We start from the raw sequence: 25094 nt of genomic DNA, 5'->3' as shown, positions 1-25094 counted from the left end.
TGTAGAAACATAGAAAAAGACATACTGTAAGCTAAGACAGTACTAAACAGAAAGACTGTTTTGCAGGAGAGCAATCTAAATTTAGATTAAATGGATGAAGCAATAGAAAAGGGTCAAATTAAAGATTCAAAATCTTATGAATAAGAGTGATTAATTAGATTAGGCCGTAAAAACCCAGGTGAAATCCAGCCTGGGCAAGAGGAATGAGTCTAAAATGTGAAGTAAGCCATTAATAATAATGAGCTGGGAAACTCTTAAAGAAATTTGTCAATTATTCAAAAAAGTTCAAAAGTGACTAGACATTTTTGTTTTGCAATTTATCGACTTACAATAAATTGCAATGGTTTATAAAGAATTTCAAGGGGAATAGGGCCGTTACCTCATCTCCTCATACAAACCAGAGACACATAAGCAAAGCTACATCAGGGTAGGTGGGATACTATAACAACATTGGACACATTGTTATACTATTCCACCCACCTTAATGAGGATCCTTTCGGCGTGGCGATTCCGTAGCCTTTGGAGTCCAGGTTGCCTCCCACCTTCATGGTGTCGCAGGGCTTTCGCTGCTCGATGTACTCGTTCATGGTGGACTCCAGCAGGTAGGCGTACTTCCCCTTAGACTTGCGGACCCTCAGAACCCCCTCTGCTGTGGTTTTCACAAACACAGAGGGCTCCGCACTGCGCATGTACGTCCACATTTTGTCAAAGAGGGCAATTTTGGAGCGCTGTTGAAAGAGATGAAGAATATTGCAATTAATCCGGGCTCCTTTCTAATTCATGTGTTGACTGCTCTATCATGAAAATGTTGAATAATGCTAAATATTACCAAGAATATATGATGTACTTGGAGAAATGCAGAGTATATCTTACCCTAAAAAACTCTTTGGTAGAACCGGAGTCCAGAGTGCCATAGGCTATCTCAGTCTGTTTTGCCAAGTCCTCCGCACTTTCAATAGGAGACACCATCCTCTCGACAGTCAGGAAAGCAGCCAGGTTAGCCGTGTAGGAGGAGATGATGATGAGAGTGAAGAACCACCAGACACCACCGACAATACGCCCAGACAGAGATCTGTTGCAAAGAGAAAAAATAAAGTGTTTTTGTCTGTCTGTGATGCATAAGTCAGAAGACTTACAGTAAACAAAACATTTTTTTTTTTAACAAGGGCGGATTTTATATTTATACCACTACAGTAGTTTCTGAGTATCCAATAATACTAAATCTATACTTAAATTAAAGCAGATATCACTGGCACGGCCGTTTCGGCTAATGCTGCGTTCAAGGCAGGCTTTTGAAACCGTAAGTTACAGCTTCAAGTCACAACTACGACTTGGTAGCGTTCCAGGTAACCCGTAGCTCGTGTTTTTACCGTCCTGTTGTCTGTGAAAGTTCCCTATAACGGCCACTCGTAACTTCCGACCCGTGAACTCGTACCAGATCGAACTGGTATGACTTCACAGGAAGGAAAAACACAAAGTACGAGTTTCCTTGAACGCACCATGAGTTAGCAGCCCCCGCCCTTGTCAGGCATCAATTGGTCCTCGTGCTACGTCACCACATTCACGCGCATCCCTTGGCTGCACACACAGCCCTTCATGCCGTTCTCTCTTCTCATTGGATAACACTTGTATCCCACAAGGAAAATTTTCCCCTCGGGTTACAGCAGAGCAGAGTGACGGAGAGACTCGTGTTTAGGCTGAAATACTTCATGTAAGTGATTGCTGACGGAAAATAGGACTATTTAGGACTTATATTAACAAAAACATTCCACTGATATCTGCTTTAATGTTAAATATTAAAGCAGAAGTAAGCGGAATGTTTGTGTTAATATTAAATAGTTATATCTTCCGACAGCAATCACTTATATAGAGTGTTTGGTCTGAAACACTCTGCTCTGCTGTAAGCCGAGGAGAAAACTTTCCTTGTATCCTACAACCTTTATCCAATGAGAAGAGAGAACGGCATAAAGGGGCGGCCCTCTCTGTGTGTGCAGCCAAGGGATGCGCGTGAATGTGGTGACGTAGGGACGAGGGCGGGGACTGCTAACTCCATCGGCTGACAAGAAGTTAGCCAAAACGACCGGATCGCTTACTTCTGCTTTAATGTGTAGGATCTAATGACCTCAATTTAACAGCATTTGCAGTAACTGTTAATACCTCATATCACATGTTGCTAAATCTCTGTAAAGTTCATGACTGTGCTCTTACAAGTTCACTTGATACACAAACAAGTTTAATACAAGAAATACAACCATTTATTTCATTTCTAATACACTAATGAATATAATAACAATGTAAAACATGACTTAAAATATTAATAAAGCTCAAAGTGTATAGATGTGCTCATGTTCCTCTGAGGTTGTAACATCCCAACCATAACATCCCGCCACAAAACAAAAAGTGTCTGATGGCTGTATATAGGAATTACAATTTATGAGAGTTTTAACTTGTTGTAAGCATCCTGCTTGTCCACTGGTCCTTGTCCACCAAATACTGAGATACTTTAATACCAACACTGCCATCCTCATAATCCCTCTCCTACTGTGGCTAAAACTAAATAATCAAATCAAGTAAGACCACATGAAGGCACCAGTTCTTCTTGGCTCATTTATTTGTGAGTATTATAGAGGTGATTGCTCTGGACCCACCTTGGTGAGATGTCACAGCCTTGTCTCATGAAGGCTCCGAGGGAGAACCACAGGCTGTTGAATATGCCAAACTCGTTGGTCGACTCGTTGGTCTGGATCTGCCCGTCCTCGTATTCCTCGGTGTGCCACTCGTACGGGCTGAAGCGGCTGACGAGGAACAGCACCACGCTGACGCCGATGTAGGCGAAGACGATGCACATCCAGATCTCATAGGCCAGTGGGTCCAGGAAAGAGAAGACGCCTGGTTTGGATTTTTGAGGCTTCTTGATCATGATGGAGATTCCCAGGGACATGAAGGGCTTGGAGAAGTCGATCACCTCCTCTCGTACCAAGGTGATGGTCAGAGGAGCCACGGCAATATCTGCTTTCTATCCAACACACACACACACACACACTCAGTTAGCTGACAGAAAATGTATCAATTCAATTTCATATATAAATTGACAAGGCATTAGCCTATGTCCTCTAAATCATTCTGAAATGAAGCTATTAACTCACCCCATAAACTAATTCTCCAACCATCCCGTTCCAGATTTTGGTCTCTGCATCTCTGGCTCCATATTTCCCATCCGACACTATTTTCAGTTGATATTTGAAGCCGCAGTGCTTCGCTATCTCCGCAGCCAGATCTACACAGTAACCCTCGTAGCGTTCATTGTCTACAAAAAGGTCAGCGTTCTTTTTCAGCATTACATATGGAGCTTCCTGAAGGACAGAGACAAAAAGAAAAAAAAGAGAAAACACTGTTCAGTACAAGAGGTTTGAAATACAATGCAAAAAGCAGCTTTAAAGAGGAGGCTTTCACACAGGGCTGACAGGTCATTATGATTACAAGAGGGCTCTGATCTTGAACAAAGCACGCCCTCGAGAAGAAATTAGTAGCTTGGTATTATTCTGGCTGCCGAGACAAAATCAAGAGACAAAATTCATAGGGAGGTGGTTCATCAGGCAGTCACACTGTAATATTTAAAATATTTACCAAGATGGTGGTGACGATAACAGTTTTGTTTTCCATTCCTGTTGATTCATTGGAAAATACATCAGATTTGGTCACGGCCATTTTGTCCATCTCGTTCCAGTATCCAATCTGTTGGAGAGAAAAACACAACACATCCATGAAGACAATATACAAACTGTTGCTCTTGAATGCCATCACTGCTGTGGACGGGGTCTTTCCTATGCTTACCTTCACTGGACCATTGGTCTTTAATTCCATCACATTCACTGAGTAGTTGACTCTCTTGCCATGTTGATCAAACTGGATGTTTCCTGTCAGGCCTTCTACACGCACCTTAGAGGGACCAAAAATGTAACTGTTAGGATACGACATCTTAAACCTGGCTTTCACTGTGTCTCAGTGTGTCCTGCATAATTCATTGTGCGTTGTTTGATACAAATTCATGTGGAAGAAGACAATTTTGTGCAACATTGTGAATTGTCACAGCTTCTTCAGTATTGAATTGAATTGAATACATTTCAGCTACAACAGAGATCCTGTTTCCCAGTGGATTTGTACAGCTGGAACGACAGATGAAAAATCTGTGATCGTATTTTAACCTGGAGCTTTAATGGATGTCAGCTGTTACACAGTGAGGTGACCACTGAAAATATGCTATTTTCCAACAACCTATCATCTCAGGTTTCTTTCAGTGCAATCAACAAGGCGACTGGCGCACACAGGTCCCCCCCCCCCCCCCCCCCCCCTTTTAATCTGAATCTCTGCCACTCTGACTTGTTTCTTTGAACCTTCTCCATAACCATGACAACTGTATTCGATGTAAGATGCAGGGTTTTCTGCTGACATTTGTCATGATTCAAGCGTCAGTAACTGATGTCTGAGATCGTATCCAGAATAGATGTGAGATATGAGCCACAAGGGGAGTCAATAGGTTGGGATTTAGTGAAGTTAAATGAAAAGTGAAAAAGCATGGTGCGGCCGATGATCAGGATCTCTTTTGCAACCAGTAATTTTAACTTCAACTTCAATAACAGTTTTTTTTTTAAGATGACTCTTGGTGCTGTTTTGATTGCCCTTATCCTATTTTTCTGTTGAAAAGCTTGAGAAGTCTTCTCTTTTCTCTTCTCTTATTGGCAACCAAATCTAAATAGCAGAGGGGCCAAGGCAAGAGGAGCCAGGAGGAGGCTTACAGGTATCCTGTGGAGTTCATGTTAACACAGTTAGTTAAATGCAGTGTTTCTAATCAAAACACAGTGGGTGTATCCTTCAGGTTGTATCCAAGAATTGGAAAGGGATTTTATTTCTCATAAAAAAAAACACATGTGCAGCATTTTGTTCACATTCTGGCAAGCTGTCGTCTTCTTACACTTTTACAGGTAATGATGGATTTTGGTTCACTGACTTCACAGTAGCTTGGGGTGTTGTTGTATAAACATGGTCATTTCATTTTCTGTCATTTTGGGTTTCCATTTCTTTCAGGCTAGATATGAATGTTAGTCTGTTGTCACTACTTTAATCCCACCTGAGATCCAGTAGTTACATCTGAGGATGTGAACAATATCACCATTCAATAGTGTAGTCAAAATCCTCAATCTGGGGTTTTGAGACTCGGCTTTTGAGATCCAATATCGGCGGATAAATATTTTAACAATACAATCCAGTCTGCCGCCAACTCTGAGAAGGTCTTTATTGTCAGTTATGGAGCCAAATTGTGCAGTCAGCATTGAATAGAGTCTGATTAGCTGCCTGAAGAAGAGAATGGATAAAAATCATTGAAGTTGGCTGCTGACAAGAGAAGAGATGGGAAGTGCTTTTCAGACATTTTACCACACTGTGTGCCAGTGCTGTGATCTTCTGCCCAATAGGAACGCCAATAGTTTCCTCAAGACTTTCTGCTGCTTTGTAGCTCAGCATGGAGCGCCCCCTTAAAATCATTTTGAACCATGGCAAGTTTATAGGAGAGGAGAGCAATAACAGGAGGCCTTTGATAAGTTTACTCAGCCCTCCAGGAACAGCTAACAAAATATAAAGTCTGCTTCTTATAGAACCGCCCTCGTATTCCTTACGCTGAGGAAATCATGGAAAGGTAAGGGCTATTAGGACTTGCACTGTGTGATCTTGGGTAACCAAATGTCAGTGAAGAGGTTTTGAGAAGGATATACTTGATTTTGGAAGAAATGCTGCATTCAAGCCCCGTAGATATAATCTGAATTTCTCATCCCGACCCAAGTACTCCCAGGTTTGACCTTGTGTGGCTTAAGGCAGCTATTCAGCAAATTATCCCTGAAAAGCCCTCTAAGAAGTTAGTTACTAATGTTTAAATTATCACTAAAACCTTACAGCTGGATACATCTGGTTGGTGCCTAATGGTGAGTGGGGGAATAAAAAAGCTCAGGAACTTTCTCCACTTTCTCCAAATTCTGATAGATGAGGCAGTGATGCGGAAAAAAGAAAAATCCTTTGAGCATCCCATCAGCTAGTTTTTCACTCTTTTGGAAGTCCAAGATGACCCTGCACCGTTGGTTCAACACCATGGGCAGTTTTCTTTATAAAACGTGTTACTTATGACTTTTCCATTGAGTTTATATCCTCAGGTACTGAAGGTCGCACCAATTATATAATTTCAGATAAAGTAAATGTTGTCTGTGGCTACCTGAAGGTCAGAGATTCTATTGATATCTGTTATCAGTTGCTCTTGGCTGAAAAAGGCTTCACTTCTTTTTAACTTAACAATTTTCACTTGTATTCCAACAACTGAGAAAACCTCAAAGAAAAGAGAAAAAAAGAAAACACTTTGGCTTCACTTTTGCTGTCACGTCTCATATCTCAGCGGGAGTGAAGCTAATCTTTTCTTGCATCAAAGCTCAGATGACAGTTTGTGGGTAGGCCTGTTTCTCTTCTGAAGAACTGCTGTCAGTATGTCAGTGTGCATGTGCATGGCAGAAACATCAGTCTTTAATCAGTCTGTGAAGTACACCCCATCTTTGTTCCTGTTTGTTTTCTTGCAAAGAAAAGCATCTGTGTATTTTTTATTTGTTGTGTGTGTGTGTGTATTACCTGTTTCAGTGCTCGTTCAATCTCTACTCCCTGCGACCAGGGCACGGCGGGGTTGGCCAGGCAGTCACCGTTGTTAGCCCTCCTGGTGAAGTCGATGCGCTGTTTATGCAGGTATCGGAAAGCCTCTGTCATCACCTGGACGGCGTCGTAAGTCAACGCAGATGTGTACTGCAACAGGACAATGGGAAAAGATTATTGAGTTTGTGACGTTGCCATGGAGGCATGAATCTTTTTTCCCTCAGCCTCTAGGGGTGGGACGATATGGGTAACTCACGATTCGATACTGTGGCGATATTTGGCCCACGATAATGATAATATCACGATACACGATATCTGCGATATTCGATATATTGCAAGAAATTTCATCAACGATATATCACGATATATGTGAATGAAAAAAAAAACATAAAAAGGAAAAAGTCTCATGCATTTATTCCAAAACTTTGTACAATGTACAAATGAATAAACACTGTACAGCTGGAGACATTAAAGTGCATGAACATTAATAACATGTCTTATGTAAACCAAGACAGTGCTTTATGATACTGAAAAGTCAGTAGCAACTTGTTTTATGTAATTTTCCATTCATGGTATTTAAAAATCATTTTCTGTAACATTATAAGACAGCGCCGCCCCCATTTTATACAAGTGCAAGTTACAACAACATATTTCAATTGGATTTAGGTCTGAAACATGATTTATTATTTGAAAAAAAAATTGAAAAAAAAAAAAACATTTTGAATTTTTTTTTTTTTGAAAAAAAAAATCGATATTTAAATATTGAATATCGATATCGTATCGCGGTATAACGTATCGCGATATATTGCCATATCGATATTTTTGCCCACCCCTATCAGCCTCCCAACCTTAACCTCTGATGATATCAACGCATATACAGTACAGTACACCTGATCCTCGTTTTTTTTCTCTCATCATCATCAAATATGATAATAAGACCAAAACAGCAACCTTATGGACAAGTACTGTACAGCCCAAAACCTGATACAGCTGATTCCTGTGCAATATTGGATTCACATCCCCTGTCCTAAAATTAGTCACTGCAGCTCCAAATGCACAGTTGTAAATAATCACCAGCAGAAGAAATTTACTCTTCATTGAGCAACATTTGCCCGAAACTTCAGCACCCAGCTGTTTTAGTAAATTATGTAGGCTTTTTAGAAAATTAAACCATATATTTGTGGCCCATTTTTCAAAGATTTACATCCCCATCAGGAATTCGTGGAATGTGGGGCAGAGAGGCACAGACAGTGTACTGTAGTAGTAAGTATTGAGGGCTAATACTGTACACTGTCTTTTTTGACATGCTGACAGTTTATTCCAGATTTTTTCTTTTAAAATTAAGTAATTTTCTTAAAAAAAAAATCCGCCACAGGAAAATAACTGAGCTTCACTTGTCAAAATCAAATGGTGATCTGTAAAGTGCAGAGAGAACAGTATGGCGGGTCACTGTCTCTTTTAAAGCGAAGGACACTGGAGAGTTGAGAAAGGCAAAAAATGTTCTTTTCCGTCTGGTTTCTAAAAGGAGAAGCGTAGCTGATATTTCCTAGCAACTAAATTCCATCTGGCCAAAAAGGGGCAAATCTGTGGGGTCTCAATTAACACGAATAAGATGCTTTGCTTCACTGCAGATGACTGTGTGACTCGTCTCAGCAGCAGCAGCCATGCACCTAAATACCATCCTGTGATGATATGAGGCAATCTACGCTGAAAGAATCAAGTTCGTGCCTCAAGTTAAACCGTGAATCTCAAGTGCAACCTCGTCTCAATTATCTTGAATAATAAGCTGACAAAAGAGGCTTTTATTCCAAATTCTGACCTTAAATTCATCCATCGAACTAAGGAAGACGACCAACATGAGCCACTCTGAAAACAAAATGTCGCCCTTTTAAGTTATGAACAACACACACATATATACACACACACAATCACCACTCCCCTTGCTCATTATCTTGTCTGGTATTTAGCCATCTTGTCATAATTAGAGGGTATATTATGTGTGCTGGAGCTCTTTTACTTTTTCTTTTTTTTGGTATCTGCTGTGTTTATGTTCTTCGCTGCGCTAAAGTTTGTTCTGTGTTGCAAATGTCAGAGTTATTTTTCACCCAGATTCAATCCACTTGCAGCAGCTTTGCTCTGTGGCAATAAAAGGATGTTGTACTGAGACAATTGAGCAGACAGAAAGTGGGAGAGTGTGTTTTTTTTTGTGACATCTGATATTTCAAATGTTAGTAGCTGTGGAGTTTAGAAGTTTGAGAAGATGAAGAGTGGGAGACAAGTTCAGTTCTGAGAGCAGGCATTATATTTACATCCAAGTGCTTGTATAAGCAGAAAATATAATAAATTATCTTCTCAAATCCCGTTTTCATTTACACTGCGAGCATATAAAAAACTATAACGTATGAAAACAATGGGCACTTAGCTCAAGGGGAAATGTATGTAGGCTTGTGAAGCAGTGCATAAGAATCTTTACTGAGAGATGTGTTCAATAATGCACACATGTTCATGGGAGTGTAAAGTTGGGGGGAGCACATGAAGACAGCACAATTCACTCTGAAGTAACAAACACATTAAAGCCACATAAGCACATTTAAGTGCTTGCAAAGGCAGTTTCGACCAACAATCCCACACCTCAAAAAAAGAAAACAAAGAGGAATAGAACATGTAAGTGTGTGTGTGTGTGTACAAAGCACTCAGGAATGTGTACATGCTTAAACTCACCCTGATTTTACTGTCGGCGCCAGGATACTCCTTTTCTTCCAGGGCTTCCCATCGCTGGTCAAACTTGGACACCACAGGGTCATCAAAGTCAACAATCTGAAAGCCTGACACATTGGCACCGCCGTACTGGATCTTGGATAGATCTCCATCAACAAAACCCTGAAAACATGAACACAAAAACCCAGATATTGTTATTGTGATCACTGTATGACAAGTTAGACAATACTGATATGTGTGGAAGCAGTTTAAACTTACCAGATTGGCAATAATGTAGTGGTAGCCTTTCACATGTCGGCCAATTGTGATGACCTGTAGAGTCACAACAATAGAAAGACATATACATAAGAAATCATCCACTGGAGAAAAAAAACAATGTCAAACTCAGGCAAAGAAGACACTTAGGGAGCAAGTTTGACTTGTATATTGACTTTCACTGTTACGCCTTAATGGACCAAGTGTGTGACAGTTGTAGATAAAACAATCACAAATGTAATAATAATACCAATATTCCAACTACACAAATCTTCTATTATATTCAGACATTATAATTTGTCACTCTCATGCCTAACATGGGTGACAGTCTAGGCTATTATCACCAAATAATGGTCTCAGCCACAAATACGGCTAGACATAGTGTAGATATCCAATTCCAAAAGCACTTTCCTTATCAGCACAGTAACAGCAAAAAAAGAAGAAAACAACTATCTCAGCCATATACCATTTCAGTACCTCACATAAATGACACACCTGAAACTAATCCCACTGCCTGAGTGGCACCTCCGTTTGTCAGGGCTGCTACTTGAAGCAGATTTGAATAATAATGTCTTGTATCTCCTATGTAAATGTCTTTGACATGGGGGAAAAAAATAAAAAATAAAAACTTCCACCTGTCCTGAACGAATGCTGTTTTCCTCTGATAAACAGGCACCGAGGCTGCAGACATTGATTTCATTCAGCATTCAGTTAAACAGACGTTGGCATGCTTTAAATGCTAATCGATAGAGCCCCTCTCATGGGTAAAAGGTGGAGTAAAAATAACCTGTTTATGTGCATCTGTTCTGCTTTTAATTGCAGTTTTGTTTACAGCCCAAACAGACAATTAGTGTAATTGTTATAGTGCCTTTCTACAGCAGCTGGACTGGTTGGCCCGAGTCATGTGTTTTTGTGTGTGCTGTATAAAATGTACATATTTCAGCTGAATATCACTTTTGTCCTACAGGAGTAATTAAAGGATGGCAGGGTTGTTAGCATTTCCTGCATTCCATTACTGTTTTTAAATTGCTGCAGATAATTTCCTGATGTTATTTATACCTCCCAAAGCTACTCTCACATAATGAGACTTTTATTTTACTATCATAGCTGCTTTGGAAGCAAGGGTAATAGCCAAATATAAAGAGGAGTGTAGCAATTCTGTGCTTGAATTGGCTAAAATCAACCTTTCTTTATTTAGTAACATGGACTACAGTTGTCTTAGTTTATTCCATATTTTGATTTATATTACTTAAAATAAGCCTATGTAGATGAGATGAAACATTATTGATATTCTAAGTAAATACTCGTAAATCACAAGAAATCTTAGTCTTAGTTTAATGCCTCTACTGTGGTTCTTGCAGTAGACGTTTTCTGTGTAATGAAGTAGTCAAATCATTGACTCTGACTGGAACAGCAACACATTCAGAATTTTTTCTTTTAAATATCAAGCAAGCTTTAAAAAAAAAAAAAAAAAAAAATTCACATGAATATTTCACTCCTCTGCATTCAAATAGCTTTCAAACATTAAAACATCAGAAAAAAATATATTCAGGCAACACTCAGTTGCAGTGTTATGATATCAGCAACAATTCATCATCAAGTGTTATATTTTCATAAGTTCTAGACATGTAGGAGACAAAAGCTCATCTCTCAACAAAGTATAGCTATATAGAAGCTGGAATGACTGTTAGAAGATGAAAGAAAACAAACAAACAAAAATACAACAGGTGTTGTCTGTCAAACTAGAGGCCTGCATCACTCACTGCTCAGCACAATCTGAAATGTCATATCTACAACAGTGACAGGTTGGATTTGGCCAAACCACCGTAATCTGACTCCAGACAGCAGACTGTCACTGTAAGTGCCCTATTTGTTCAAACACCTTAAAACATGGCAACGACATCTGTTGTTCCTTCACTTGAATCCGACTTCAGCTTAGCTGCTTGAGAGGCTGGTGTGAAATACAGAGCACTTTCACTCACTGGGACTTCAAAAAAAGGACAACACAAGACTTGTTTTACAGCTGCCCAAATCATGACAAGGTAATAGCAATGTTGTGGGTTCTGTTCTTTGTTGCGGAGGCTCCAGCAAAACTAATTAAAACCTATGTTGTATAGTGTATGATGCCCATAATGTCTATGTTCCACTGTGTCACCGGCTCAGAATAAAACTCTACACTGTACTGTACCTGCTCCATGATGTCTTTTACTTTGTCCTGTTCACAGTCCAGGATCACTCTCCTCTCCTTCTTGTTCTCCAGGTCTTGGAACAGCGAGCGGTAGGCCTCGTCCTTCCTCTCATCTTTCAGGTTCCCCACGTTGATGGCCGTCACCTGCCACTTCTTCTCCGCCGCTGTGTCCAGAACGACCTGCAGCGTCGTCAGGCCTGAGGATGGATGAAAATTAAAAATGTATTCATAGTTTCTGGCTGACTGGTTTATCCATGTATTCTTTGTATCAAAAAGTATTGGAGAACTGTTGAAGTTTTAGAGGTATCCTGCTGACAGATGGGAATGAAAACCACCTTGGGTATAGAAGTAGTGAAAGCAGGAGAGCAAACGCAGTATTGGCAGAAGCAGCAGCAAACAGGAGAATAAAAAGAGACATGGATGAACATGGTTCTTTTATTGCGGATTGGCTGCATTCACTGGCTGCTTATTCAAACTCTGTGGAGGTTTTACAGACACTCAGTGCCTTATGTAAAGTGCTCATCGAGATGAGTCACAGGTGATCTGGCATGAACCTGTCGTGTGGGAGGAAAGTGGGTCTAACAATGTACTTGTCTGCATCAACAAAAGAAGTTTCACATTCCTGCTTTGTGACTGCGTTGTTTTGGATTTATGAACTCTACTTTTTCAAAACAGTCTCTGGTGAAGGTCGCTTGCTTGCCTGTCGTGGTGATTTCAATTGTATTATTACAGCATCTATTGGCAGATTGTTTTCTTATCAGTCATGGAGCTGCAAAGCTAAGTTTCAAGGGCAACACTGTCTGAGAGCTGTAAAATAACTTGTAAAAATACAAAAACCTTTCGAGATGCACTTTTTTTTCCTACCGATACCAATAGTTTCCTGCTTCTCATAACAGATAATATTTTTAATAGTTTATATAAGAAAGGGTAAGATGCAATGAGTTTATCTGGGGTGGACAGTCCATTTATTTATTATGTTTTATTTTGTCTTTTATCTTTAGTATTTTGCCTTTTTAGTATGTTTTATTGATTTTATTTTACTGTACAGCACTTTGGAAACCTTTGCTTATTTAAAAGTGTGCTTTATAAATAAAATGGATTGGAGTAAAGATGAATCTATCTATCTATCTATCTATCTATCTATCTATCTATCTATCTCTCTCTCTCTCTCTCTGCGGATAATTATTGGCTTATCAGGCTGATAATTATCCGTACCGATAGTTATTGTGCATCCCTAAAACTTACCAAATATTTATGTCAATAAATCAAACTTTATTTGCTGAGGATGAATGTGAGAAACGCTCAAAAAGGTCCAAAACGAGCAATTCCTGTAAGTGGATCTCGACTAAAGATTTTTATTTCTACACAGAGCTCATCCCATTCCTCGCTCCACCATCCCTCACTGGCTTCCCACCAGTGATGACTACTCAGAACCTCAGACAAACTTATCCACACCTGAGGCGACTCAGCACTGCTTTTTGTGGGGGTGGATGAGCATTAATAAAACTGTATTTCCATGAGCCCACGCACTCTCTGGTTCAGACGTTATCCTCCTAAAACCGGTAAAAGGAGACAGGGAGTGTTAAACAGACACCACCTGCACATCTGAGTAATCCAATTACAAGAACTACAGTTTGTTACAGCCAAACACTGCAGTCTCCATTTGAACTTATATTCCTATCACCCTCTCTATCTAGTTTCACAGCTGAATCTCTGCTGATATTGATCCCCGGTCTGCAGAGGGCAGTTAGGGAGCAGTTTGATAAAAGGGTCGAGTGTTTCATTCCGCCTTGCTACAGCGAAGTGAATTACAGATGTAATCAATTTCATGCGACACTGCGGTGGTTTTATGACGGTGTGTAGGAAAATGGAGGCTTGCACTTTTTATCCGAGTGAACTATACATCATAATTACAGTCAGGTCATTATGGTCTTGGTTAAATTTGACTGTTTCATCAATGTTTATTAAATGAGATAATTGGAATTCAGAGTGATCTACAGCGAAGATAATACAAGGATAAGAACTAAATGTTAAGGTGAATGTTGATTGTGCAAGCTTGACTTATAATTTTAGACGATTAGTATCTGAACTCTGTATGAGGTGGGGCTGTCCTACACATGTCCATGTAATGTGGCGGGTAATATCGAGCAATTTTGCTATTTTCACACATTTTTAGTCATATTTGCTTTGTTTTTATAAAAGCCTCTAATGTAGCAGTATAGGCTGCTTTGTATCAGCTGTTACTATGTATTTTTTCCTGCTAAAACAGGTTTCCATTAAAAGAAAGCTGTAAAAAATGACATAAATATAGTTCACGTTGCTCTGCCAAGTGACCATAAGGACATTGTTCACAAAGTTCAGTTTAAACAATATGAAACACAGAGCAGAACTAAACATAGACACCCTCTTCCTCTTCGTGTCAGTGGAGCCACAGTCGCCTCGTTGTTCATTATTTTTTGATAACCAGCTCAATTATATCATCATCATACAAAATGTTCTTTTCTATTTGGCTGCTAAGTGTTCATTAAAATTTAAAAATGGAACATCTAAAAACACAGTTTAAAAGACACAGTTTAACCAGTGCAAGAAAAACCATAGCAACAGCACTTTTACTTTAGGTACACTTCAGCCCAACTTGGATAACCAAGAGTGAAAATGCCCATTAGCAAACTTTAAAAAACAAATTAAGATTTAAACAGTTGTGTTTTTGTTAAAGTCTTGATTGTGTAAGACGCTTTAAATGTAGGCAAGATATTTGAGCAATTAAATTACCTACTTGTATTGATTTAATCAGTGAAAACATAATTAGTTAATCACTTCCCAAACTAAATCAGCCAAGTCACACAGGTAATATTCAGGAGGCTCGAGCCAGAGCTGTGGATTCCTGTGTTGGCAATCAGGTCCCAGGAAGGACATCCAGCTTAAGCTTTACCAAATTAAATATGGGTGGTGATGGTGATTGGCTGTGGTGACCTCTCATGGGAGCAACAGAGACACAAAGGTTTGACTCAGTAATGCATTACAGCTTCTGTATACACCATTGTAATGATAATGGTATTCTTTCTCCAATCTGCGGCACATCAATCAAGACATTATCTGAGAGTCTCTACAGTGAACCTTGAGATAACCGTATAATAAAAAACCTTTGTTGCTGCTCTAAATCCAGAACTCAAGTGGAGACTTGGCTCCACTGACTTCCTCTGCAGTTCACAGATTGCTTTATGATGCACATGATGCGTATTCCCCTTGGATAAGAGTGGTTTATTATCACTTTTGTTTAGAGAGAAACATATGTTGTGTCTTGGCGTACAGCCACCATTGTGCCATCCCATTCCAACAGGCACAGAACTAAAACTACGTTGGAGAGTAAAGATGTTGTGTGACCTCACATTTATCCCCAAATTGCCCTACATTTATAAAGTCTGTGGAGAGTAAAGAGACACGAATTAGTGTGCAAAGTAACATTTTGTTATTCACCCATTTGACATAGTAAAGGGATATTAACAGTTGTAATGTGGGAGTAAAAATTTTGTGTGAGAGAGATTATTTCCTCTCTTTCAGTGATCACACATGCAGCCTTGACTGTAAAAGCTTAACTTTGTGTTCATTGATCAAAAAACATCTCAATGACTTGATGAATGTATGTGAATGTATGAGCATTAGCATAATATAATGCAAAACTATTCAAATGAGGCCAGAATAGGCTCATAAATAATGCATAAAGGAAAGAAGTTCAATACCTACAAATGCTGCTTCACATAATCTCTTTGCTTCAAGCTATTGTTTCCTAACTCATCCACCATGGTTGAGGTCCAACATCCTTCCCCCAGGGTTTACCTGTCCACTTTGTACATAACACCAATTGAAGCACCACTTAAATCAACCGGTAAGTGGTTATTGCCTCTGTATGAGTGAGAAGAGAACAGAATTTGATGATTGCCTGCAGTGCTGCAATTACAGAAAGAACTGGAACCAGTGGGTAATTTCCTTAGGAATAAGGAAAAATGCATTTATACTTTCATGAACAGCCGTGACCTATAATTCTTTGAATTTGTAAGGGGCTCTAAATATTGTATAACATACTAATTAAATGCACTCAAAACCGGTAAATGAGTATGAAGGGTCAAGAAAAATGAAGACACCTGCTGTGGATTTTTTTTTTTTTTTCATGACCACAGCAATAACCCATTTTCAAAAGTAAATGTTATTATGTTAATTATATAAAACCCTATGGCTACCCAAATGTTGATACTGGATGAGTCTGCATAGAGGATCAGATTACATTAGCTAGATTACATATTTTAAATGATTAATGCCATATCGAGGAGGTATTGGTTAAGGTTAGAGTCTTTTTGGCTGGTCTGGAGATTCCTCTTTAAAAATGAATTGCCATAGTTTCTATTAAGGTTTTATTTATAGCCTGCTGTGCTGTTTTACCAACTTAAGTGCACTGGATTTAGAGACAGTTTTCAGAAATGCACCTGGCATCAAATCTAGCCACCAGAAGCAAGAGACACACCTCTGTCTGTATCTCTTTTCACTTCAAACTTTCTCTTTATCATTTCATAAGTTAATATGGCAAAAATCTCAGCACAGTCTTCATCTTTAATTTACTTTTTTCTCCCTTCACTTTCTTCTTCATCTTTAATTTACAGTTTGGAGAACTGCTGGTTTACGTAGATCACATTTCACATGTTTCAACACATTCACAAACACCATCACTCACTGATTCATACTTCACGCCAACACGCACGCTACTCGGCAATATGGTGTTATGCATCTTGCCCAAGGACACTTCAACATGCGGACTGAAGGAGCAGGGGATTGAACCACCAACCTTCTAATTAGTGGGCAACCTCCTGAGCCCCAGCAGCTACCCCAAGGGAAACACACTATTTTAGATGTAACTGGGTGTGATGGGAGCAGATTAGGTGTGAAACATGCTGATTAGAGCAGATGTCATAGCTAAGAATTGACAACTAGACTCTTTATTTTAGGGTAAGATCACAGCTATGTGTAAAAGGAAAAGTTATAGGTCTGAGATGGGTCTGCTGATAAATGCTCAGTAAGCCAAAGGAATGCATTATAGAAGCAGCACTACATATCCACCCACTTATACACGTCCATTATCTGAACTGACGCGCTACGACAGCTGAAAACGGTGACGTCGGTTCATCCACTAGTCTCAATGTGCCACAGAGGGAGAAAAAAAATCATCATAACCAGTGGCAACTCTATCGCCTCCTCTCCCCGAGAGACACCCACGCACAGCCTTGCATCATAACCTGCTCAGTCACTTACAATATCTCTCTCTCTCCCGCTTTCTCGCTTCCTCTCGCTCCACACTTGGTTGCCATGGGAATGAGAGGGATCACACTGACCTAATTAGACAGCCATGCAATGATGAAATATGCACAACAGGCTCTTTAGTGCCATCGCAGATGTACAGTAGGGACAGCAGGTCAGTATGAGGACAATCTAAAGCAGCTGGTCGAAACCTGCCCTCGGATTATACAGAGGGACACTGTTTGATTCTGCTGTCAGTCAGAGCGAGGCTGACTGGAAAGGCTTAGCTATGAATGCTGGGAACGAGGTGGGAGAGGGGCAACAGCAGAAGAGACAAATAGAGGGAAAGTGTGTGTGTGTGTGCAGGAGAGTTTAAGTAATGAAACGAGTTAAAGGTAAATCTGACAAAAAAAAAAAAAAAAAACTAAGTCCCTTTTGAGCCATTGGCACTACACCAGTGGATAGACAGCAGCAATCCCACTTCACTTCATATTACCTTAAGCCAGGGAATTATTTAAATGTTGTAAGCCACCTTTAGGCGTTCATCAGGTATTATTAAACGCCCTCAAAGTGCTTTTTGAAAGTGATCCCAAAACTCTTGTTAGCGATTGATTTTTGTTCTATAATGAGAAATACAAAGGGGATTTAAGAAGTGAAACCTGAAAGCCGAGCATCCCTTATTAGACGGGGAAAAAGAGGAACCGATACTGTTATTCCACTGTACCTGGATGCTATTGAGGTTTTACTTCTGTTCTTTCACTGCAGTTACAGTAATTACACGGAAAGAAACTCTATCTGTTGAGGAGATTTCCTTCTCAGCGCGGCAGCAGGCAGCGTTATTCTCCAGGGGTACGAGTCACAGAATGACGATTAGCAGGTGACATTGTAACATGACAAAGCAAAGCGAGATAATGTGCAAACGACAATCGTGTGTTTTTTTGTATTAAAGCTGTCCGCCATTTTACAGAGCCACACTGTGTGGCATTCAGACATTCTCCCATGTTGCCCACTCAAGTAAAAAAAAAGAAAAAACACAGTGTCAGCTTGTAATCCATGTATTCTATGTAAAACCATTTGGACAATAAAGTAAAAGATGTACTGAAAAATCAAATCTCATTTCCAGACTTTGACACCGTCACTGTTGAAGAGAAAAGACTCGCAGATGAAAGGAACCAAGGAGTAGATACAGAATAGAATATGAGGTAAGTCTGGATATTACAGTTTGAGGGGGGATAATTTTTCTTCTTTGTCTGCCTTGCATAAATGCATTCCATGATCTTATCCAGGATTGCAATTACAGGTGCACAGACTCATCACAGAGAGTGCGAGAGAGGACTTCATTATTGCTGTGTTAATGATTTGTGTGTACTTAAACGAGCAAACTGATAAATGAGCGCCATCTTTCAGCATGTGCCCTCTTTTCATTTTAAGTCACACCTGCGAAGCCTCTATCGCTCATCTTGGAGAGGGTTCGTGTGACAGGATGATAGATACCAGGAGCCTGGTGGTGCTTGACACTGACGTGGAGTTTTCAACCAGAGAGTCACTGGTTTGGATCCACGGACCACCTGGGTGTGTGTGTGTGTTGGCAGGTGTGCTTATCTCTGGTGAGCAGTGCTCAGCACCGCTGACCTACAGGCCAACAGCACAGGACCAGCTAACCCCACTGGTGCAAATGTGAACTCACTGTTTGATTGTGAAACGGTGTAGAGCTCAGAAAGAAAATACAAAATCCTTTCAGTCTCCACAGAAATGATTATGGTTTAACTGCAGGTAAAAAGGTCTGCTATTTAAATCCCTGGAGGGGGAAACACTGATAAAATTCAAAACAATACTATCTACAATATTATAGTGTCATTTAAAAAAAAAAAAAAAGGAAATAACATGGGGTATTAACTATAAAATACATTCCCTGATTTTGTTATACAATTCCCAAATCACACATCTTTCAATAATGTCTCAAAGTTTCTTATAATACCAAAGCCAGCTGTAGCAAACTCAATTCTGAAATGTAATATATTTTGGGATTTGGGGTGATTTGTTTGACATACTGTTGTGCTCTCCCTGAGTACAAAAACTAAATCTTGACTATTTTCAAGATAAATTTCTATATATTCATATTTTTAAAAAAGTATCAAAGGAAAGCAACGTCTTTTCCCATTTTCTAGACAAACTGAAGGGCAGTAAAAACCTTTATGCCTCACACCAGGAGGCATAACTGACATATAAATGCTTCAGACCACATTTGCGGGCAAAGAGAATAAAACACAAGCTGTTATGTGTTCTCAGTTGATGGCTGGACTGACTAAAGGAGGAGCTTATCTATTCTGTCAGATGCATGCGAGAGTCACGACTGAAAAACCCTCTGGGTAGACACCGCAGAAGTACAGTTCATTAACAGTTTAGAGATTCACTTGTCATAACTTGGATATCTTAGGTGAACTAACTCCTGAACAACAGACGGCTGGATCCACTGGATTGGTAGAGACCTACTAGAGTCCTATCATGAGTATAAGAAGCAAAATAATCCCACCTCTGCGTAGGGAGAGCGGAGTGGAGGTGGGGTTCACAGCTGAAGGGCATATCATCTCTAGTGTGTCAAAAATGACTCTGACAACCTCCCTTCCCCTTGATATTGCACATAACAGACTCTTTAACACAAGCGGTGCTACGGTTGATTGTATGTGACAAGCTGATTGCTCTTTACCTCACTTTACCTGTACTTTGATACATGCATATGGTGTATTTTGCATGTAACCAGTGTTTAATGTAATTCCTTTGTCTAAACAAATGGCAATAGCCAGTGTGATGTCAAAATAATGAGGGTGGAAGTCGCTTTTTCATGCACTCTCTATCCAACTTCAAAGAGTGACAGATCAACACATGACACCAGCCTACGCTTTGTAAAATAAATCATTTCAAGATGCCAACATCGATGACAACTTTGGGTCAATCAGAACTGGCAGCTAACTTTCAAAAGCTAACATAACCGTATGTGTGAGCCTTACCTCGATCGCTGTCATACAGGTAGGCAAACTTGTCCCACTTGTAGTACTCGATGAGGCTGAGGAGGGGCCCCTTGATATCAGGTCTCATCTGGATAATAAACTGCTGATTCCCATCCAGAGGGAAGCTGGGTGTGATGAAGGAGACATGGAGAGTCCCACAAAAGGATGTGATGGTGTTGACGGACTTCTTGTCATAGAATCCGAAAATGGCGTACACCCCTCTCGAGAACTGTGAACAGACTGAAACAGAAAACAGAATGATGTTAGTTGATTATATATATATTTTTAGCACACATCCTCTTGGTCTTGATGCTGAATTTTCCATTATGAAACTGTTTCATCAGACAAGTCGCACTTCTCCTTTTGGAAAAACAAATTGCTCCAATATTCACTCGTTATTCTTTCACAACTCTCTGCCACAACCATGTATATAGTTAAAACTTTTATTCCAATGCTTTAGTGCACATTAGGGCGGCATACAGCCATTAAGGGACATCTCTTCAGTTTCTCCTGCAGCTGATTAATGGATAGCTTTCCATAAGCTTTGCCAGGGGACTGCTTGTATTCAAAGATCCACTGTACAACAGTCACTATGTGAAAGTTTTATGAGTTGCCCTATGACTTTTTGATGCACTGGGAATTAGCGACGTTGAGTACGAGTCAAGCATTCACCAAACCTGTACATTAATTCTTCATATGTGATATCTGTGCCATCTATGTCTTCTGTTTGAGTCCATTTCCAACCATTTCAGGTTTCTCCTGTGAGAATACGTAGCAGAGAACATACATACAGTACATACTACATGCTGTAGATTATACTGTATAAGGCCCTGAATACATATTCTTCAGATGCCATTAAACTTGAATGATTGCCATTGTTAGGATCCTTTTAGGCTCTGCACCCTGCATTTATGATACCTCTGTGCACTTGCATCAGATTATTTGTATTACATCCTCATACTGTTGACTCTGCAAAATCACCTTTGTTCAATAATTCATGACCCATGCTCGGGTACATATAGTACCTTTGCTGGCCTTTAACATTCATTATGCGCGGACCAGAAAAAAGGTACAGTACACTGGACTGAAGGTAAGCATGAATACTGAATGTCTAAGTAATCCTGAGGTTGCAGGCAGTTTCTCAAACATTACGTCGGGGTCAGCAGACTGGCATGTTTCTTGTAAATGCGTATTGATCAAATGTAAGTTAATCAGGCTTATTGACTTGGACATGTGTGTCCTCCAAAGTAATTCATCTAATGAGTAATTTCCTCTTCCACGATATAACTGGGATGACTTGCTGACAAAGTGAACTGGGAGTCCATACATCAGACGTTAGCCAGCTTGGTCAAGGTACTGCAGGCACTCTGCCATCTGCACTGGCAGTGATAAATGTGGCAAAATGATAAAATGGAAACATAAAGAGGGCAGATTCAAGGACTACAGCTGCGGCCTTACAACAGATTCACACAGAAGCTTTGTTCTCTCTTTTTTTAGGTTAGGAGGGGATGTTTTAGAAAGGTCCATTTAATTCCTGTTTAGATGGTTCACAAACAGTCAGTACTCTACAGCCACTTTGTTGTACTGTTAAGAATCAAATAGCATCATGGGTGCAATTTTGGTCAAAATGAACGAGAGCTGAATATAACTTAGCACATAATGAAAAGAGGATCCTACTATATTTTTTCTTTATTCATTCTCATAGTCTTTGCACAAGTCTTTGCTGAATAAGACAGACTCACTTAGGCCCCGTCCAGACGAACCCGTTTTTTTCGAATCCGGATAAATACTTTATCGGATTGGCCTCGCGTCCACACGGATCCGGCGTTTTCAGGGGGTGAAAACGGTATTTTTTGAAAACGGGTCCCAGAGTGGGAAAATTTGAAAACGCCGCCCCAGCGTTTTCGTCTGGACGGCCAATACGGACTTTTTCAGAAACGATGATGTCATGCCCCCCGCCGCTCTACCTGTAACCTGAGACACACACACACACACACACACACACACCGCTGCAGCAGCTGCACACTGACAGTCTATGCACGTAACAACAACAACGGCCGACTAACGTCGCGTCGCTCAGACGCTGCGGCTGAATCACGTCTGTTTAATCATCACTGATCGTAATATTTACTCTGACACGACTCCCTGTCAACATTTAATCCATCTTTGAGTTTGAATACAGCGGGGGACTTCTTCTTCTATTGAATTACAGCGGGGACTTCCCGTCTTCTTCAGCTGTCTTACGTGTTGATGTGTGGCAGGCAGCGCTACAGCGACACACACGCTCCACACACGCCTGCAGTATGTAGGTACTACAGCGTTTTGGGTCGTTTTCACTGGATCAGTGTGGACGCAGATATTTTTGAAAACGATGCCGTGTTTACGGAGATTTTTTTCAAAACGATTAAGAAAAAGATCGGATTCAGTGAAGCCGCGTTTTCGTGTGGATGGGGCCTTAGACCATGAAGAACTTTAATTATACTAAAACTAACTTCTCCTTCCACCAACAGAGTTGTGAAGTTCAATTTCAAATTAGTCTTTGTTTTTTTGCATGGAGCACAGTCCTTGAAGTTTAAGTTTAATTTTCTTCATAGACAATGGCACAGTGCATGACAGACAGTGAGAGTGCTGCACAGGTCTGTTTAATATGTAAGGTGAGTTTTTAGTGGGAGAAATGCAAAACATAATAGAAAAAGCAGGTATGTGCCATGGGTAGAAGCATGTTAACTTAACTGCTTCTCCATTTTTTGGATGGATTTGGCAAATACGACTTAATAAAATTTTGCCACACACATTGTAATATTAGGTCAACAGACTACTCACATACGGCAATATTTTTGAGTCGATGACAATTACTTATTCACTTCTGACCTCTGATTTTCTACCAAGTCTTCAAACCATTCATTCTATAGTCAAAAGCCAATCTTCTCCATCCTTGAGGCGTCACCCCTCACCCCCAACTGTTACCCCTCTGACTTCCAAAACATGCAGAGCTCATCAAAAGCAGGCCAATATAAGTGGGGGCAGAGCCAGCTTTCATCCACTGCCAGCATTCAAGTGCTTCCAACATCTAACCAATCCGTAGACTCAACGCAATTAAATGTTCATCACAGCCGCCCGAGACAAAGCGTTAACAGTGGTCCGATCATACTTAATCAGTCTCTGGCACACTTCCTACTCTTTTTTTTTCTTTTCTTTTTTTAACAGATGACAGCAGCCATAGAGAGAAAAGACATCAGCGATCTAATTCCTTAGTTGGAGCTAGTTGGAGCTAATGAAAACGAAAATGTGTCGCCTGATAACTGTCGCAATCTAACAGGAAAATTATTCTGTACAATTCAGTGAAGAGAAATGAAACATCACTCATAGAGGGTTTAGGTTACATGGTATTTAAGACATGACGCTCTGTTATGATTATGGATAGCAGCTGACTGAACTGAACAAACCATGAAACAAATAGACCAGACAGTAATAATCATAAATCAACCTCCACTCGACCTGATTCACCTATTATTTTTATGAACAATTGAAAAATGGCATACTAAAAGAAAAATAATTGATTATTTCATTGACTGCCTTTGATGCAGGTGCTGTAATCTTTGGGGTCACTGAGGTGTAAAAATGCACATATGCAATTATTCCCATGAATAATGAATGAATGAGAAATTATAGGATGCAAATGCCAATCATCCATCATATTACTTTATAAATCTGTGTACAAAGCCTGTTGTGAAAGTATGTTTGAATTTCAGCTTGATATTTTTACACACACACAGCCCACATATGGATACCTATACATAATATAATTCCCATGGGTTCAGAGAGGCAGCTTACAAAAGTCTTTCCAGTGAAATACAAAATCAAAATTTAAGGGTAGTAGTACCCAACAACCACAAAATCTTATAAAAACAAGGCTATTACTAAGACACTCATACCCTTTAATGCCATAACCAATACCCCATCCATTATCCAGTAGCTCCCTTTAGAAATATATCATCCCTTTTTAAACAAATTATGATATCATTTTAGCTTTGAAACAGTAACCATGAAACTGACGCAGGTGTTTCTCCTCGCATGGCGCATGCGTCATCAGACAAAACGACCTAGCTTAGTTAAACTCACCAAAGGCGGTTAACTCCTGGCGCACAAATCCCTGAACCACCTCTTTCACGTCGCAAAGATGTTGTCTGAAAGTCTCCTACCGCCCATAGCAAAGATATTATTCACCACCACTGGTTGAAATTAAGTACTTCAACCTACTAGCAGCAGTTTTCCGTTCGTGTTTTACTGTATCTGTTACTCAACGTTCACCTGGAGGAGGCGGGACTTATTATTTCTCTCCTCCAATCAGAGGTCGGCATTGCCTGACCCAGCCAATAAGAATCAAGTCTAACCAGGCATACATGGACCTCAATCAGTCAGACTTTATGTCGCCATGCAGACAAACTCCAACTACATAAGATGCAGCCCACCACTATTAATTGTAAATGACAAGATGACTGTGACTGGTTATTGACAGAAAATACTTCATTTTGAACAGTAAAATAGGTAAATTGAGCAAATAAGCCTAGGCTACTAGCCAAAGTTTGTCTTGACAATGTAGAAACTTATGAAAGACAAAGTAAAAAAAAAAATGCACAAATTGTTACCAAATAAAAACATTTTGATGATTAAAAAAAAGGCTAATAGCTATATGCATTTGTTTGTTTGCTTATTCATAATTTTTTTTTTATTATTATTTGTTTTATGTAGCCTATGCATTATTAGATTTATTTATATAGGCTTTAATATAACTTTTTAATAAAAATCCATACAAGGCCTAGACCTCGCTGCTCTTACCGAGAGAAAATCACTCATGCTGTGTCACAATGGACTCCTCATGCTCCTTTATTAGACAGATTATGTGTAGCTGATGAAATCAGAAGGCATTTCTTGGTAACTTTATATCATATTTAGTG

The 25094-nt window shown here is 39.8% G+C and overlaps 1 protein-coding gene across 2 annotated transcripts in view; it reads right to left on the bottom strand.

The window, feature by feature from the left end:
- The window catches only part of gria2b (glutamate receptor, ionotropic, AMPA 2b), a gene marked incomplete at both ends in the record, with an annotated part of 47602 nt that overhangs the window by 3333 nt on the left and 19175 nt on the right, over window positions 1–25094 (bottom strand). For both annotated transcript variants that reach the window (XM_083980504.1, XM_083980505.1), the window contains 11 exons: window positions 481–728; window positions 874–1072; window positions 2649–3016; window positions 3147–3353; window positions 3628–3735; window positions 3835–3939; window positions 6664–6831; window positions 9403–9561; window positions 9658–9711; window positions 11843–12039; window positions 20137–20376. In XM_083980504.1, the coding sequence (XP_083836630.1) occupies window positions 481–728; window positions 874–1072; window positions 2649–3016; window positions 3147–3353; window positions 3628–3735; window positions 3835–3939; window positions 6664–6831; window positions 9403–9561; window positions 9658–9711; window positions 11843–12039; window positions 20137–20376 (2053 nt within the window). The remainder of the gene's footprint in view (window positions 1–480; window positions 729–873; window positions 1073–2648; window positions 3017–3146; window positions 3354–3627; window positions 3736–3834; window positions 3940–6663; window positions 6832–9402; window positions 9562–9657; window positions 9712–11842; window positions 12040–20136; window positions 20377–25094) is intronic.

The sequence above is a fragment of the Trachurus trachurus genome (assembly GCF_905171665.1).
Source record: "Trachurus trachurus genome assembly, chromosome: 10".
In the NCBI taxonomy this organism is placed as follows: Eukaryota; Metazoa; Chordata; class Actinopteri; order Carangiformes; family Carangidae; genus Trachurus; species Trachurus trachurus.
Note: the sequence above shows the minus strand (reverse complement) of the source record. Positions and strands in the feature narration are given on the sequence as shown.